Below are 15,739 nucleotides of genomic sequence, written 5' to 3'. Positions count from 1 at the left end.
CCCTGGTAGTGCCTGGTTGTCATCTAGAGCAGAAAAAGCTGACTGACTCCTGATCTAGGACCATGGGACCATTAGAAAGTCCCCCACTTTCAGAACTCACACCTTGTCGGTATTTCTGTTCAAGGGTGCTTCTGGAGTTTGCTGAACACAAACTATCTGCAATAGTCTCACATATTATTCAATTAAAATAATATGCTCAGAAGCCAAAAGCCATGTTAACTGTTGCCTCCGCTGTCAGCCTCCAAAAACAAACATTCTGGAGGCTGACAGAAAATCTTGAGATCAAAATGATTTGTGTTGATCCAGAAAGGTCAGACCAAGGAGATGTCCCGGGAGCCAGAAGTCATTTCCAGCATTGATCACAGTTTGCACACGTGGGACCTACTTAGAGTCAAGGCTTATTTTGGGCATTCTTTAATTTAGACTTGACCCTCGGTGCAGTTCCAAAATTGGACGAAATGACATGACCCATTCTTCCATTCTTTCTCATCACTTACTTTGCCTGGGCAGCCCTTACCTATGCCTAAAACTACTCTCAAGTGCAATGGGTCTCATCAGGGCGCCCTTCTTTGTCTTCCCACTAACGTGCCTTGTGCATGACACAGGATAGCCCGTCCCTCATTCATTCCTGATGTTGCTTTTCTCGCCTGACGTCCCCACCATCTCGGTACCCCTCTCATCCACCTCCCGGGTGCTCGGACACATAGGCCAAGTGAATGTAGTTATTGCCTCTGCCTCTGAGAAGGTTCACACTGTTCTTAGGATATCTCTCTGTTGCTGCTCACTGTTTGCTCCACCTCCTCAACCTCTGTAGCTCATATCTTCATCTATCTGGTTCCTTCTCTCAAATATTCTTGTTTTTATTAGAGCACGTGTTGTCCTGTACCTAGAACTGAAACCACTCTATTTTCATGCACCTACAACCCGGACTGGAGCCCAAATCCCAAAGTAATAGGAAAGCGGGTACCATTTTGGAAGGTTTTCTCTGTGTGTGTAGATTTCTTAAGTTAAAGACCCCCTCCCTCCCAAACAAACCCTGTATTCACTCCCCTTTAGGTATCTGTTGCAAAGTTGAGCAGGTGTTAATATTAATCGTTTGTTATTAAAATCAAACAAACGAAGCCACTTGCAACTTGGAAGAAATGGAATAGTGTTTCATTTAATGCTTATTCCCAGGAGCTGAGGACAGAAACTGGCGGCAGCAGCAACAGCGGAATATTCCAATTCATTCCTGCCCCAAATGTGGAGAAGTTCTGCCCGACATAGACACACTCCAGATCCATGTTATGGACTGCATCATTTAAGTGTTCACATCTCACTTCCCCCCAAACTGTTGGTAAATATCAGATTTTTTTCCTCCAAGAGTTGTGCTTTTGTGGTGTTTGTTTTCATGCAAACATTTTGCCTCATTATGTTCGTTTTAGGAGAAAGAAAATATGTTCTAAGTGGGACATTTTCTGTGGCTTTCCTTAGAATCCTGAACATACTGCTTTTCTGATAATAGAGTCTTTCTTTTTTTTTTTTTAATGTTCCATGTATGTGAGCTGAACCGTTCATGCAGTTAATGAGCATGTAACATCATGGGACAGAGTAAATAAAACCGAAGGAAGAGGCCTCACAGATCAACTCTGAGAATCTTTTAAGGAGGCAGGAAAAATGAAGTGGTCACAGATTTAATCAAGAAAAGTATCTTTGGAGTTCTTTTAAAATAAATTATATTGTTATTTGTCTTCATCCATTTAAGACACATCTGTATGAGGTTGTGTATATGTTATAGTTTTATTGCTGCTGCAGTAATTGTACCAAAGTTATGATGGGCCTGTTTTCATATGAGTGCTGTGGGCTTTTACTTAATCATTTGGACAAGTGAAAACATATTGGCATACATGAAGAACATACATTAGGTTCGCTGGTTTCATTGTAGCCCCAGGTATATGGGTTTGTACAGTAGATAGTTTATTAATTTCTAAAAAAGAACAGCTGTTGATGAGGCCATATATTCATAATCACAAAAATAGGTGTATTGCAAAATAAAATTTTGCTTTTGAGTTCACATTGTTCATATATGGTTGGCCACGTTCATGGGATTTTTGCCATATTCAGCTTCATATAAGCTTAATACTTATTCAAATCTGTTTTGTGAATTCTATGAATATAAGCAAACCCCCCTACTAGAGACTAGTGTGTGTTGTTTGGAGTAGAAATTAATCTTGCTAAGGAGGTGAAAAGATAGGGATTTGCTATATTTTGTAAACCCACAGTTTACTGAGATTAGCTAATACTGGGCCCGTCATAAAAGTAAACAGTGTCTTTGTGTGTCTATATCCTAAAGCATTTAGAAGAAAATTAAAAGATATACTCTGTTTGGGTTTGTCATAATAATCTCTCTTAGGCAACTTGATTTAATACACACACACATGTGTGTATATCCATATATGTTTTTTAAAACCAGGAATCAAGACAGTTAATTCTGTCTTCATGCCAAGAGAACACACTGCACAGATTCACAGTAACTTAGATTCTCCCACCTCACTCCAGGGAGAATGCTTATTAAAGACATGTCAAAAATAACCATGAAATTTTCATTTTAACTTCTTGTTTATAGTTTCTAGTTTAAATTTTTTTCCCTTACTATTTTGTATTCGAGGAAATAGATTTCTCTAGTGTCTTAAATAGCAAAGCAACCCAAATGGTTTCACATTTAAGTTAAGGGACGATCCTTTTATGCTGTTCAAGTAAAAATACTAAGCTGATCCCAACTCTGAAGTAACAATGTGAGTGGGCTTACTAAAGCTGTGATCAGGGCGCCTGGGTGGCTCAGATGGTTAAGCGTCTGCCTTCGGCTCAGGTCATGATCCCAGGGTCCTGGGATCGAGTCCCGCATCGGGCTCCCTGCTCCTTGGGAGCCTGCTTCTCCCTCTGCTTCTCTCTCTCTCTCCCTCTCTCTCTGTCTCTCATGAATAAATAAATAAAATCTTTAAAAAAAAAAAAATAAAGCTGTGATCAAATTGTTGGCTGGATAATTCAAAGGATTGCAAATGAAGGCAAGTTCATATAGTCAGTTTAAATTAAAGCCATTGTATTGAGGGAAGCAAACATTTTGGTAAACAGCTTGTAAACTCTGCGCATGTCTTCTCTAACTAGTCTCTTCGGAGGCCTTGCTGCCATGTTACCAGGTAATGACACTTCATTGGAATGTCAGCCTCTCTTCTGGACCCCGCCGCTCTCCTGTGTTCTTAAAGTGTGGCTAAATGGGAGCAATAGAGAGATGAGAACTGGGAAGAAATAGGAATGAACAATGAAAATTTAACAACTAAATAAGATTATTATAATAAGTCTTCAAGTGTTGTATTTTAAAATGATTTTGATCTAGCCTGGCATGTAAGGAGTTTGAAAGTCATCACTCCCATCCTCCTAACAAGGAAAAGGCCGAACAGACTCAAAGTCGTCAACTCTTTTTAAATCCCTCAGAGAACTGAAGTCACAAAGCAAACCGCTGCCCACAAACTGGAGACAGACAGGTACAGAGAGTCGCAGATTACCAGATCAGGGTCTCAGGAGTAGAAACCACAGTAGGAGCCAATACCAGAGTAGGAGAACTTAAACTATAATTGAAGATTTGCCAAAGGCTCAGTGTGGACAAACCTGAGAATTAAAAACTCTAATAGGAGCCCATTCTTAAGAGGACCCCACACTTGTGTGAATTTTACCTCCAGGAGCCCTAGAAGAACCTCACCGTGAAGATTTCTAAAAATTCTCCCATACTTTTAGCAGGGGGAGGGGAAAGTGGCCATTTTGAAATACACTGACACACTCTGTTCTTCCTAGGAATGCCATCCCTCAAGGGAAATTGTTTTACCAGACCCTAAACTGCTGGATGATTATCAGAGCCTGACTGACCAGGGGGAAAGCAAATACCCAACTCCAGCCCCCCCCCCCCCCGCCCAGCTTTACTCCTCTCACCTGAGGAGGAGAAAAAAGTGTGAGAAGGTCACAGCACAGAGGGAGAAGCTCAGTAAAAGACCAAGACCTTATCATAGGACGTGGAACTCTTCTCCCCCACACCTACCTTACCAGCACATCAACAAGGTGCCCATATAATAATGGGCTTACAATTGGAAGAAATGCTCATCTTTGGGTTTATTAAGGAAGAGGTATATAGGGAATCCCAAAGACAACAAAGGGAGACAAAACAAGGACACCAGAGGAGATTTTAGCCTGTGACACCCACAGCTGCAGCAGACAGTAAACATAGTCCAGCTCGTAGCCAGGTAAACATAAAGCCTCACACTATTTACCTCAGTTCCTTTTACCCACTACATCATTTCCATTTTTCAACAAGAAATTATACTGCATATTAAAAAAAAAAAGCACAGTTTGAAAAGATAGAGCAAGCATCAGATGTGATGAATATAAGACTGGAAATTTAAAACAACTATGGTTAGTATCCTAAGGGCTATAATGGGAAAAGTGACAACATGCAGGAAATGGGGGGTAATATAAGCAGACAGATGGAAACGCTAAGAAAAAAATCAAAAGGAAGTACTAGAAATCAGAGACAGTGTAACAGAAATGAAGAATGCCTTTCATGGGCTCATGAAAAGACTGAACATGGCCAAGAAAAGAATCTGTGTGCTTGAAGCAATGTCAATAGGAACTCCTAAAACTGAAATGCAGAGGGAAAAAAGAATGAAAACAGAATATCCAAGAACTGTGGGACAATTTTTTTAATGTAATAGATGTGCAATGAGAATATCAGCATGAAAAGAAAGAGATTGTGTTAAGTAATTATGGCTGAAAATTTCCAAAAATTAACGACAGACACCAAACTACAGATCAGGAAGGTCAGAGATCACCAAGCAGATTAAATATCAAAAAATCTTCACCTAGGTATATTGTATTCAAACTGCAGAAAATCAAGGGCAAAGAGAAAATCTTGAAAGAAGCCAGAAAGAAAAAAATCTTACGTGTAGAGGAACAAGGATAAGCAATATATCAGACCTCTCTTCAGAAATCATGCAAGCAGGAAGAAGGGAGTGAAATATTTAAAAACCTATATGCAGTCTATAAGAAACCCATTTTAAATATAAAGAGACGGAGAAAGAAACGGCAAGCTAACACTAATTAAAAGAAAGCTAGAGTAACCAAATTAATTTAAAGAAGACTTCAAGGCAAGAATTGTCAGGGATAAAAAGGGACATTACAAAATGATGAAAAGGTCAATTATTCAAGAAAGATAACAGTCCTAAATGCATGTGCACCTAACAAGAGAGCATCAACATGCATTCGGCAAAAACTGATAGAATTGCAGGAAAAATAGGTGAATCCACTAATACAGTTAGAAAATTTAAAATCTATCAGTAATTAACAGACCCAGTAGTCAAAAAATTAGTAAGGACATAGTTGAACTGTGTAACACTATCAACAAGATTCAATTGATATCTATAGAATACTTCATATTCTAAATATAGCAGAATACGCATTTTTCTCAAGTTCATGGAGAACATTCACTATGATAGGACACATTCTGAGCCATAAAAAACACCTTACCAAATTTAAAAAAAGATAAGCCATACACAATATGCTCTCAGACCACAATGGGATTAAACTAGAAATCAAAAACAGAAAGATACCTAGAAACCCTAAAAAAAACATTTGGAGATTTAACACACTTGTAAATAATACATGGGCTAAAGAAGAATTCTCAAGAGAGATTTAAATAAATTTTAAACTAAATGAAATGAAAATATAACACAAAGTTTCTGGGCTGAAGTGGAAGCCATGCTTAGCAAGAAGTGTACAGCATTGAATGAAAGATCTAAAATTGGTAATTGAAGCTTCCACTTTAAGAAACTAGAAAAGGAATGGCAAATAAAACACAAAATAAGCAGAAGAAAATAATAAAAATTAGAACACAAATCAGTGAAATTCAAACCAGGAAATCAATAGAGAAAATCAATGAAACTGAAAGCTGGTTCTTTGAAATGATCAACAAAATTCATAAACCTCTAACTAGGTTAAGGAGATAGAAGACACAAATTACCAATATCAGTATACCAGCAATGAATGGTTAGAACTTTAAAAACACAATAACACATTAGTACCAAAAAATTAAATACTTAGGTATATATCTAATAAAACATAAGATCTGATGAAAGAAATCATAGAACTAAATATAAATAAATGAAGTGATATTTTATGTTCATATATAGGGAGACTCAGTTTTGTCAAGGTTTTGGTTTTTCCCAACTTGATCTACAGAGTCAATACAATCCCGAGAAGTTATTTTGTGGTTATTGACAAAGTGATTCTAACAGTTTATATGGAGACACAAAAGACCCAGAATACCCAACATAATATTGAAGGAGAAGAACAAAGTTGGAGGACAGACACTACCTGCCTACAAGACTTACTGTCAAGCTACGGGAATCAAGATTGTGGTATTGGTGAAAGAATGGACAAGTAGACAAACAAATCAGTGGAGCAGAACAGAGAGCCTAGAAATAGACCCAGAGAGTCAACTCGTCTTTGATAAAGGAGAAAAGGCAATTCAATGGAGAAAGGATAGTATTTTTAATAAGTGATGCTGGAACAAACAGTGGATATCCACATGTAAAAAAATGAATCTAGACACAGGCCTTATACCTTTCACAAAAATAAAACTCAAACCACAGAGTGGGAGTAAATCTTTACAAAACACATTATCTAATGAAGGACTGGTTTCAAAATATACAAAGAATTCTTAAAACTCAGCAACAAGAAAGCAACTCAATTTAAAAATGGACAAAAGATAATAGATACCTCACCAAAGAAGACATACACTTGGTAAATAAACACATTTTAAAAGATACTCAACAACATGTTATTAGGGAACTGCAAATTTAAACAATGAGATATCACCACACACTTATTAAAATGGCTAAAATCCAAAAGACTGACAGCACCAAAGCTGAGGAGGATGTGAGATAGCAGAAACGTTCATTCATTGCTGGTGGAAATGCAGAATGGTAGTTTGGAAGACAGTCCAGTGGTTTCTTGCAAAATTAAGTGTGCAATCCTTTGTATCTATCCAAATGAATTGAAAACTATGTCCGCACAAAACCTGCACATGAATGTTTACAGTAGCTTTATTCGTAATTGCCCAAACTTGGAAGCCACCAAGATGTCCATCAATAGGCAAATGCATAAGTGGTACATCCATACAATGGAATATGATTCAGCGCTAAAAGGAAATAAGCTATCAAACTGCAAAAAGACATGGAGGAACTTTAAATGCATATTGCTAAGTGAAAGAAGCCCATCTGAAGAGCCTACATGCTGTATGATTTGAACTGTATGACACTCTGGAAAAGTCGGTATATGGAGACAAGATCATTGACTGCCAGGGGTTAGGTGGAGGGAGGGATGAATAGGTGAGAGCACAGAGGATTTTTAGGGCAGTGAAACTATTCTGCATGATACTGTGATGGTGGCTACATTTGTCAAAATCCATTGAATGTAAAACATAAGAGTGAATCCCGGGATTGAGTCCCACATCGGCCTCCCTGCTCAGCGGGGAGTCTGCTTCTCCCTCTGACCCTCCTCCCTCTCATGCTCTCTGTCTCTCATTCTCTCTCTCGCAAATAAATAAAAAATAAAATCTTAAAAAAAAAAAAGAGTGAATCCTAAACTGTGGACTTTGGTTAAAAATAATGTATCAAAAAAATGTATCGATATTGGCTCATCCATTATAGCAAATGTCCCATACTAGTGCAAGTTGTTAATAATAGAAGAAACTGTGTGGAAGGAGATTTGTGGGAACTTTATTCTTTACACTCAGTTTTTCTGTAATCCTAAAACTGTTCTAAAAAATAAAGTTCGGGGCCCCTGGGTGGCTCAGTTGGTTAAGCATCAGCCTTTGGCTCAGGTCATGATCCCAGGGTCCTAGGACTAAGCCCTGCATCAGGCTCTCCACTTCAGCAGAGTCTGCTTTCTCCCTCTGTGATCTCTCTCGCTTTTGCTCTCTTTCAAATAAATAAATAAAATCTTTTTGAAAAACAATAAAAAAGTTAAAAAATGAAGTCCATTATTTTCTAAAAAATGAAAAACATTTTGAACCACAAGATTATTTAATATGAACATAAAATGTGTTGTGTGTGTCAGAAAATCACAATTCTTGTGAAGATTGGCTAACACTTCCATTTGACCCATAATGAAAGAAGGGGCCAACTTAGAATTGCTTTAATGAAATTAATTTATTATGCCATCATTAATTCAATGGAGGAAAGTTGATATGAGAGCTAGTTGCAGCTTTTCAGTATAACAGGAATCAAGTCTATGAACCAACATTCAAATGTCTTAGTGGAACAATGAAAGGTACCAAAACTGCTTTGCTCTGAGAAGCAAATAAAAAGTAGAAATAATTTTACAGTCTTTTGAATCCTTTGATTTACAGAGTTTATCATTTTAAAAATTACTTAAATAACATTATGTACTCTTGTTGCAAAAAATGTTAGTCATCACTGAGTAATTTGTTATTTTTTCTAGCTAAGTACTTGCAAAGATGGGAAATATACAAAAAGTATTCATTCAGAAACTCTCATAAGTTGATAGATTTGTGTAGAAGTTTTGGTTTTTAAATACACAGAACCAAAATTATGGGTAAAATTTATTTTACATATATGTGTATTATATTTTATTATTATTTGCTGGGCTATAAACCCAGCAAAACCAAGGAAGAAATGTATTGAACAGTCTTATGGATTAATTAAAACCAGCAAAGCTGGTGGTTTTATTGGCTTCCCTTTGGAAAACATCAGTTGAGGTAAGTAGATGGAGGAACATACCCCATTGTTTAAAGTAACTTCTAGGTTGATTGAAAAGCAATAGACTTATTTGCACAACAGAGACAATATTCTGTTAGCAAAATCAAGGAGGTGGGATTTCCCTCTTTCTCTAGGTAGAGGGTTGCCTCTGAGCAAGGATAACATTTTTCTCAGTGCAGGATCTTTGTCCAGTCAGACAAACTCAAGTTTGGGATAAGACCTGAGAGAGTTCTGCACATTGAGCAAGGAAGATACGAATGCGGATGTAAACAGACATCTTCAGGGAGGAGATGGTGGTGGAGGAGCTTTGGAAACTGGTCTGATTTTCTGATTTTGAATAGCATTGCCTGTCAGGCCCAAAGATGGAGGAAGTGTTGTAATCATCTGGTGCATTAACCAGGTAGACATACTGAAGAGTATTCTGCTTCTACAGTCTCTGCTTTGGAGAATGCAAGTACACTCACTAAACCTCGCCGCAGACCTGCACATGAAGGTCTGCCACATCCCCCTGGCTTTGGTCACGTAGCTAAAAGTACAGGCTGAAATCCGCACCTTCACCTCAGACTGAACTTGCCGTCTTCCCCCTGTCCGGGGGGGCAAGCTCCTGCTGGACACTCCAGTCCATTTCCGCACCTCTGCCAGGCATCCAGGTGTGGCCAGCCTGGCTGCCTTCCTCTCCTTTTCCTGCCAGAAGTAACTTTCTTCAGCCAGTGACCAAAGCAGACAGGGTTTCCTTCATAATGCCTTTCACGGGTCCCTTCCCTTGAACTCTGGCAGTCTGAAACTGTCACGATCTTTAACTGGGCTTCTGTGCCTCCAGTTTCCGGTATGTTCAGTTCCAGGGCACCTGTCTTCGTTAGCTCACTGTCCCTAAGCAACACCTTACAAAAGTAGCAAGAATAGAAGTTAATACACGCTTATCCTGACCTGTGCTGGGCACACTGCGTATTTTCAAGTTTTTCTCATTAATCCTCACAATGCCCTATGAAATAAGTATCACTAGCCCTGTCTTGCAGATGAGTGAGGGGAAGCACTGCGAGGTTAAGTACTGGACCCAAGGTTGCACAGTTACTATGTGGCCGGCATTTAACAACCACGCAGTCTTAATTAATTTGAGTCTAAGCACTTAGCCGCTCCTTTCCTCTTCACATCGATCTTCCTCCCCAACCTGCTCAAACCCTTTCACTGCTTACAGAATATAATTCTTGGCCTGGTGTTCATCTTCCGTACGGTCTTTCAATTCTGTTCTACCTCATCTGCCTGTTCCCTTCTCCCCAGCAAGATTGGTGCCCATTGGTTGTCACCTTATGTTTATATTTTATGTATATGTCCCATCTCCCAAATTGGACTGTAAGTTCCTAGAATATGGACCACATCTTTGTCCAACCCTGTGTGCACCTGAGGCAGGAAGAGATTATGGCCGATAACTGGTGTGTGAAGATGTCCTGGAAATTCTCCTTTGAGCCTTCTTCCTAAAATAACCTCTAATCCACATCCTGCTGATATCAGCACTTTCCAGAGGAAGAAAACTGAGCCCCCAGATGCTGAAGGACTTGCTAAGGAGCAGATACTCTATTTGGGTTTTTTTTTTTTTTCTTTCTGGAACATTTATTGTGTGCCAGCCACCAGCGGCAGGAGGGAAGACATAAAAGAGATAGAAAGAGGAACAAGAGCAGTTCCCTCGCCTCCAGATGAGGACACCATAGTGAGAAGCAGAAGACGCCCACGATCAGGATGCAGTGTGAAAGTTCTATGTGCCCTTCCAGTCTCGAGTTCTGCGAAGCACGATACTTGGTGAACTGCTTAGTCCGAAGGGTCAGAGGGACTTCACAAAGGAGGTGATGCCTCCACTGAGGGTGGGTGGATGAGTAGGAAGCGATCCAGTGGTTGAGGCTCTCCAAGCAGAGGGGTCTGCATGTGCAAAGGCTCTGAGGCATGCCAGAGCCGGGAATATTTCGGAAGAGGAAAATCCCAGCTCAGCTGTGGCTGGGAGAAAGGCTGATTCCATGGGGAAAGAGAAGAGCTGAGGTTCGTGGAAAAGTAGGCAGGACTCAAGTCTGTAAGTCAAGTTCTTGAGTGGCAAGAAGTTTGGGATTACAGGAACTGAGGAGCCGTTGACAGATTTTGTTCAGGGAAAATCCAAGCCAAGATTTTGTCATAATCGGGAGCAATAAGAGAAATGGATTGGAGTGAGTGAGATCAGATATAGATCAATTAGAAGTAAAAAGGAGAGAGGTGCCCAGAGGTCAAGGAGGGTCACAAAAGTGAGGATGTAGTAGAGGGGGTGAGCTCAGGAGATGCAAGAGATTATCTGTAAGACTGGGCGGGGGAGTGGACACAGACGTGGAGAATGAGCACCTCTAGCAGGGGTGATGAGGGAGGTACTGAGCCCTAGGGCCCGGTGACATTTGGGGGAAGGAGGCTGGAGCCCGCTCACTTCTCCCTTTCTTGTTTTGTGATCTGTTTTAGAGGCCCTCCCGAGACTCTGGCGCCCTCTCAAGTTTTAGAACCACTGCTATAGAAAGATGCAGGGATCACAAGGCTGAACACGGAATGTTGGGTCCCACCCTCAGTTTCTGATTCAGCAGGTCTGGTGTGGGGCGTGAGCGTTTGGTTTCTCTCAAGTTCCAGGGGCTGCTGCACCTGCCGCCCCAGCGACCAGACTTGGAGAAGCCCTGCTATATCACATTGACATTTGCCATTTCCTTAACACTCTCCTTCCTTGGCATCCTAGGCCATCTCTTTCCTGCAGGCCCACCCTTTACACCGGAAAACTCCGGGGCCAGAATACAAACAGAGATCCTATGTGTAAAGTTTTAAAGTTTAGAGATAAAGCTCATAGTCTCCTTGGAGTCTCACACAGAAATGTGGCTCCAGCCCTGCCCTCCTTCTCCTCCCACCTGGACTCAGTTCTGTGTAGCACTTGGCAGCCTTTCTCCAAGTGTGGGGACACTGCTGCCTGCTATTCAAGCTCCCTTTAACTCCCATTCTACCCGCAACCCACCCACCACCAAATAGCCACCCCTTCGGCAGACGGATCTGCCCTCAAAGGACAACCAGGGGGAGAAGACTTGCCAGGCCTCAGAGCAGACCCAGAGCCATAGGGTAAAAAAAAGTCCCAGGGTCCCAGGACGAGAGCTTTGGCTACAAGGGGTTGCCCAGGATTTGGATGAGTGCATCCCTTAGCTCCGGGACACCTCACCCTGTGGGGAGGGACACAGCCAGATGAAGACCAGCATAAGGCCACATGAAGGTCAGGCCCAGGCCTAGGGCTAAGCGTGGGACTGCTTTCCTAACCACTCCGGCTTCTCCTGTTAGCTTCTGTCGCTGGCTCACATGCCTTGGGTTCTGGCCTTCTACACCAGAGGTTCTTAATTTGAAGAGTGTCTTTAGGAAAATACGTGAATCCCCTTAGAAGGTATACAAAATCTGAATGTATGAGGGTACATTTTTCTTGGGGGAGAAAAACCCATTTTCATTCTGTTCTCAAAGGGGTCAGTGATCACTCCGTGGCAAAAAGATCAGAATCACTGCAATGCAGACCTCTCCTCTGAATCTCAGATCTGGAGATGAAGCTTTTCTAAATCCTAAGTATCTCATTCTGAAAGTTGAAAAAAGGTCTGTCTTCTACCCTAACGTATTCTGTGTTTCCTGTGTTACCTACTTGGGTGCATTGCCTCAAAAAACACCCTAAACTCCTTTCTGTGTTTCCTACCTCCCTCCCTTCCATCGGTGGGTCCTGAATCTACTCTGCTAATTCTTTCTCAAAATCACCACTGTACTCATTCTAACAATAATTTCTGGATCCCTCACTGGAGGAAAGTTTGAGAGCTTAAATCAGTACAGTTTTCTACTTCTTGCATGGATTTGGGTGCAAAGTGGACCTGGAAAGTCAAGTTGAAGAAAAGAACCTTGGAAAACAAATCAGATTGTTCAAGGAATGTCTACATCATAGCCGGTAAGTCTATGATGAACCTTTATAATTAGATGTAGTGATGCTTTTAATTTCCTTCAATTTGATTACAATAGTTCCTCCATTACTGTGAATTTTTCAACACTAGCAGTTCTCAAAAGTGGTATTATTCCCATTCCTGGGTCAATATAATAATTTCAGATAATAAGGAGCATTAATACTCCATTAGGACCCCCCCCCCAAAATCAATGTAGATGGTATCCGGACTGTTTATTTTCATCATCATGAAGCTGATTTTAGTTTTTCTGAAAATGAAGGCAAACACCATGGGTAGAGATACAATCTTACGTGAAATAATTAGCGGGGGGATGCAGGGCCTGAATAGAGCCTGTGAGAGGAGGATTAAAAAAGACTTAAAATGGTTATTTGAAAGAGAAAGACAAATACTATATGATCTCATTGATACGTGGAATTTAAGAAGACAGATGAACATAAAGGAAGGGGGGAAAAGAAAAAAAAGGAGAGGGGGAAACAAACCTAAGAGACTCTTAAAGACAGAGAACAAAAGAGGGTTGATGGAGGGAGGTGGTTGGGGGATGGGCTAGATGGGGGATGGGCCTTAAGGAGGGCACTTGTTATGATGAGCACTCTGTGTTGTACGTAAGTGATGAATCGCTGAGTTTTACTCCAGAAACCAATATTGCACTGTATGTTAACTGACTGAAATTTTAATTTAAAAAAGTTAATTAAAAAATCATCACTTGCTCCACCAAAAACCCTTTGAATTCTTTTAAATTCTATAGAAGCTAAATATAATCCTGCACTTAGGGTAGTTCTCAGAATTATGTACAAGCACCATTTTTAGCATGTAAATACCTTTAAAAAAGTCCGAATTTTACTAAAAAAATATCCTGTGAAAAATATGGCCCCCTAACAAGTCAATCTGACACCAGTTACAATTCTCCAAGTCTGTGGACCACAAATTCCTCTGTAAAGAAATGGTTTCTACTGCGTCAAAGAATGTCGTCTAGACTTCAAGTCTCATTTTACAGACGGGGAAGCAGAACCCCAAGGGGATAAGTTAGTTCCCCAGGGTCATACAGAATTAAAGGTGAACCAGATTTTTGTTTTTGAGTCCAGTCATCTCAGTTGAACACAAGAGGTTGTGAAATAATCAACCAGCTTATTTAGACCTCTCAAGGATCAATCCAACCACAGGACATTTGTGAGGGCAGGAGAAACGTCTAGAATGTGCTCCCTGTTTAAGTGTGTATGCGCAGGCTTCTTGGCCTCAGGCGTTACCCTTCCACCTCACAGAAAGAAAATGCTCAGAAGGATTGGATGACACAGTCCCAGAGTGTCAGGAATTCCGACCTTCTGTAAAAATACCCTACAGGACGACCTAAACTTCCCGCCCTGCGAGGCGCCAGAACACTTCATTTTGTTTAAAAGAGCCCAAGGCTTCACCGACCGGAAGTTTCTTTGCCCCCAACAAAGAGGGCGCCCCGTTACGTGGGCCAATCAGATTGCTCTACGCAAGGTCGGCATTTCGCGACGTAGCCAATCAGCGCGGCCTTAAGCCGGCGTGCGTCTGGCGTCAGAGGCAGGGTGGAACCAAGTTGGAATTTTGGCGGGTCTGGCTGGAGGACGGGAACGGGTTCCGAGTAGGGTAAGAAGCCGGGGTCTGGGTGTGTGGCTGGCCCTCGGGCGGCAAGGGAGAGGGGCTGCCACGAAGGTCTGCGGGAGAGTTTGGAGAGCTCCGAGGGCGAGAGGCGCGGAGCCCGTGGAGGTCAGGCGGGCGAGACAGGGCGAGCGCGGCGTCGGAGCTGCCGGGTGGGCGCCGGGTGAGGAGCGGCCGAAAGGTAGGGGCGCCTCTCAGAAGCACCGGGGAGGTGCCAGGCGTCGGGCGGTCCTCTCAACTTAAGGGGCCGGGCTTGGTTTTTTTCCTAAAGGAACCTTTTAAGATGCCCGCGTGCCGTGTAGACTTTTATTTGTTCATTTTTTTTTTAAATTCATGATTTGCTAATCATTGAATGTGTGCCATGTGCAGGCCTCCAAACCTAAATTATTTATGAGTTATTTGTGCCCTCATGAAGCGTGGAATCTAAAGAGAGTAACATAACAAACAAGGACACCACAGTGGAAAGTGCAGTAAAGTCGCGAAAAGGATGAGGTGTGAGTGTGTGCCAGCGGGGCCACTCAGGGTGGTATGGAAGGCTCAGAAAAATCGGTGCCTGCGGGGAGCCCGAAGGGTGAGAAGGAGCTAGGGGAGCGCTTTCTAAAGAGCCCGAGGCCTGAGAGCCCTCGGTGTGCTCAGGAGGTTGAAGGCAGCCTAGTGTGACTGAGGAGAAGTAGGCAAGGGAGGGAGTATCCATTTCCTCATAGACTTTTAAATTTGGCTCAAGCAATGAAAAATCACTAAAGAGTTTTTTTTTTAAGATTTTATTTATTTATTTGAGAGATTGAGAGCAGGAGTGGGAGAGGGAAAAGCAGACTCCCCACTGAGCAGGGAGCCCCACATGGGGCTCCATCCCAGAACCCCCGAGATCCTGACCTGAGCCAAGGCAGACGCTTCACCGACTGAGCCACCCAGGTGCCCCCCTTAAAGATTTTTTATTAAGGGAATACCACGATCTGATTTACATTCCTAGCAGATTATTAAGGAAAGAAAAGATTACAGTGGCTGCTGTCTAACGAAGACATAAAAGAGACAAAGAGACCAATACCGGACGCTCGTGCAGTCGTTCAGGCAAAAGATTGAGCAATATTTTGGAGACAGACCCAGTAGCAGTTGTTGGGTGATACTGAATGTGAGAGTGAGGTAGAGTACACAGCTTTGGGGCGGGGAAAGGTGGTTGGCTATAGAGATGAATACAACAGTTGGCTAACCCTCAGGAAGCTTACAACCCAGCAGGTTACCCAGGAGACAACACAGTGTGGTGCACACGGTAGTTCCATGGAAATATTTGCTGAATAAATAAAAAGAAAGCATCATAATTAATACTTGACATTAGACATACCA

The 15,739-nt window shown here is 41.7% G+C and overlaps 2 protein-coding genes across 17 annotated transcripts in view; both read left to right on the top strand.

Moving 5' to 3' along the window:
• The window catches only part of OPTN (optineurin), a 51,817-nt gene extending 40,138 nt beyond the window's left edge, over nucleotides 1–11,679 (top strand). For 6 of the 8 annotated variants that reach the window (XM_025853442.2, XM_025853441.2, XM_025853440.2 and 3 more), the window contains one exon: nucleotides 1,177–2,064. In XM_025853442.2, coding sequence (XP_025709227.1) covers nucleotides 1,177–1,304 — 128 coding nt within the window. In that variant the 3' untranslated portion in view covers nucleotides 1,305–2,064. Of the gene's footprint in view, nucleotides 1–1,176; nucleotides 2,065–3,144; nucleotides 7,656–11,273 lie in introns of those variants that run through there. The other 2 variants (XM_025853437.2, XM_025853435.2) reach the window with 2 other exon arrangements.
• Nucleotides 11,680–14,318: 2,639 nt separating this feature from the next.
• MCM10 (minichromosome maintenance 10 replication initiation factor) overlaps nucleotides 14,319–15,739 on the top strand; it is an 88,333-nt gene continuing 86,912 nt past the window's right edge. For 8 of the 9 annotated variants that reach the window (XM_025853484.2, XM_073879894.1, XM_073879895.1 and 5 more), the window contains exon 1: nucleotides 14,319–14,386. The gene's annotated coding sequence lies outside the window, so the exon portion shown is untranslated. Of the gene's footprint in view, nucleotides 14,387–14,434; nucleotides 14,580–15,739 lie in introns of those variants that run through there. The other variant, XM_025853483.2, reaches the window with a different exon arrangement.

Source organism: Callorhinus ursinus, unplaced genomic scaffold, assembly GCF_003265705.2.
Source record: "Callorhinus ursinus isolate GAN/ISIS: 27379988/994484 unplaced genomic scaffold, GSC_fseal_2.0 scaffold36, whole genome shotgun sequence".
Lineage (NCBI taxonomy): Eukaryota > Metazoa > Chordata > Mammalia > Carnivora > Otariidae > Callorhinus > Callorhinus ursinus.
The sequence above is the reverse complement of the archived record's forward strand: the minus strand, read 5'-3'. Positions and strand labels throughout refer to the sequence as shown.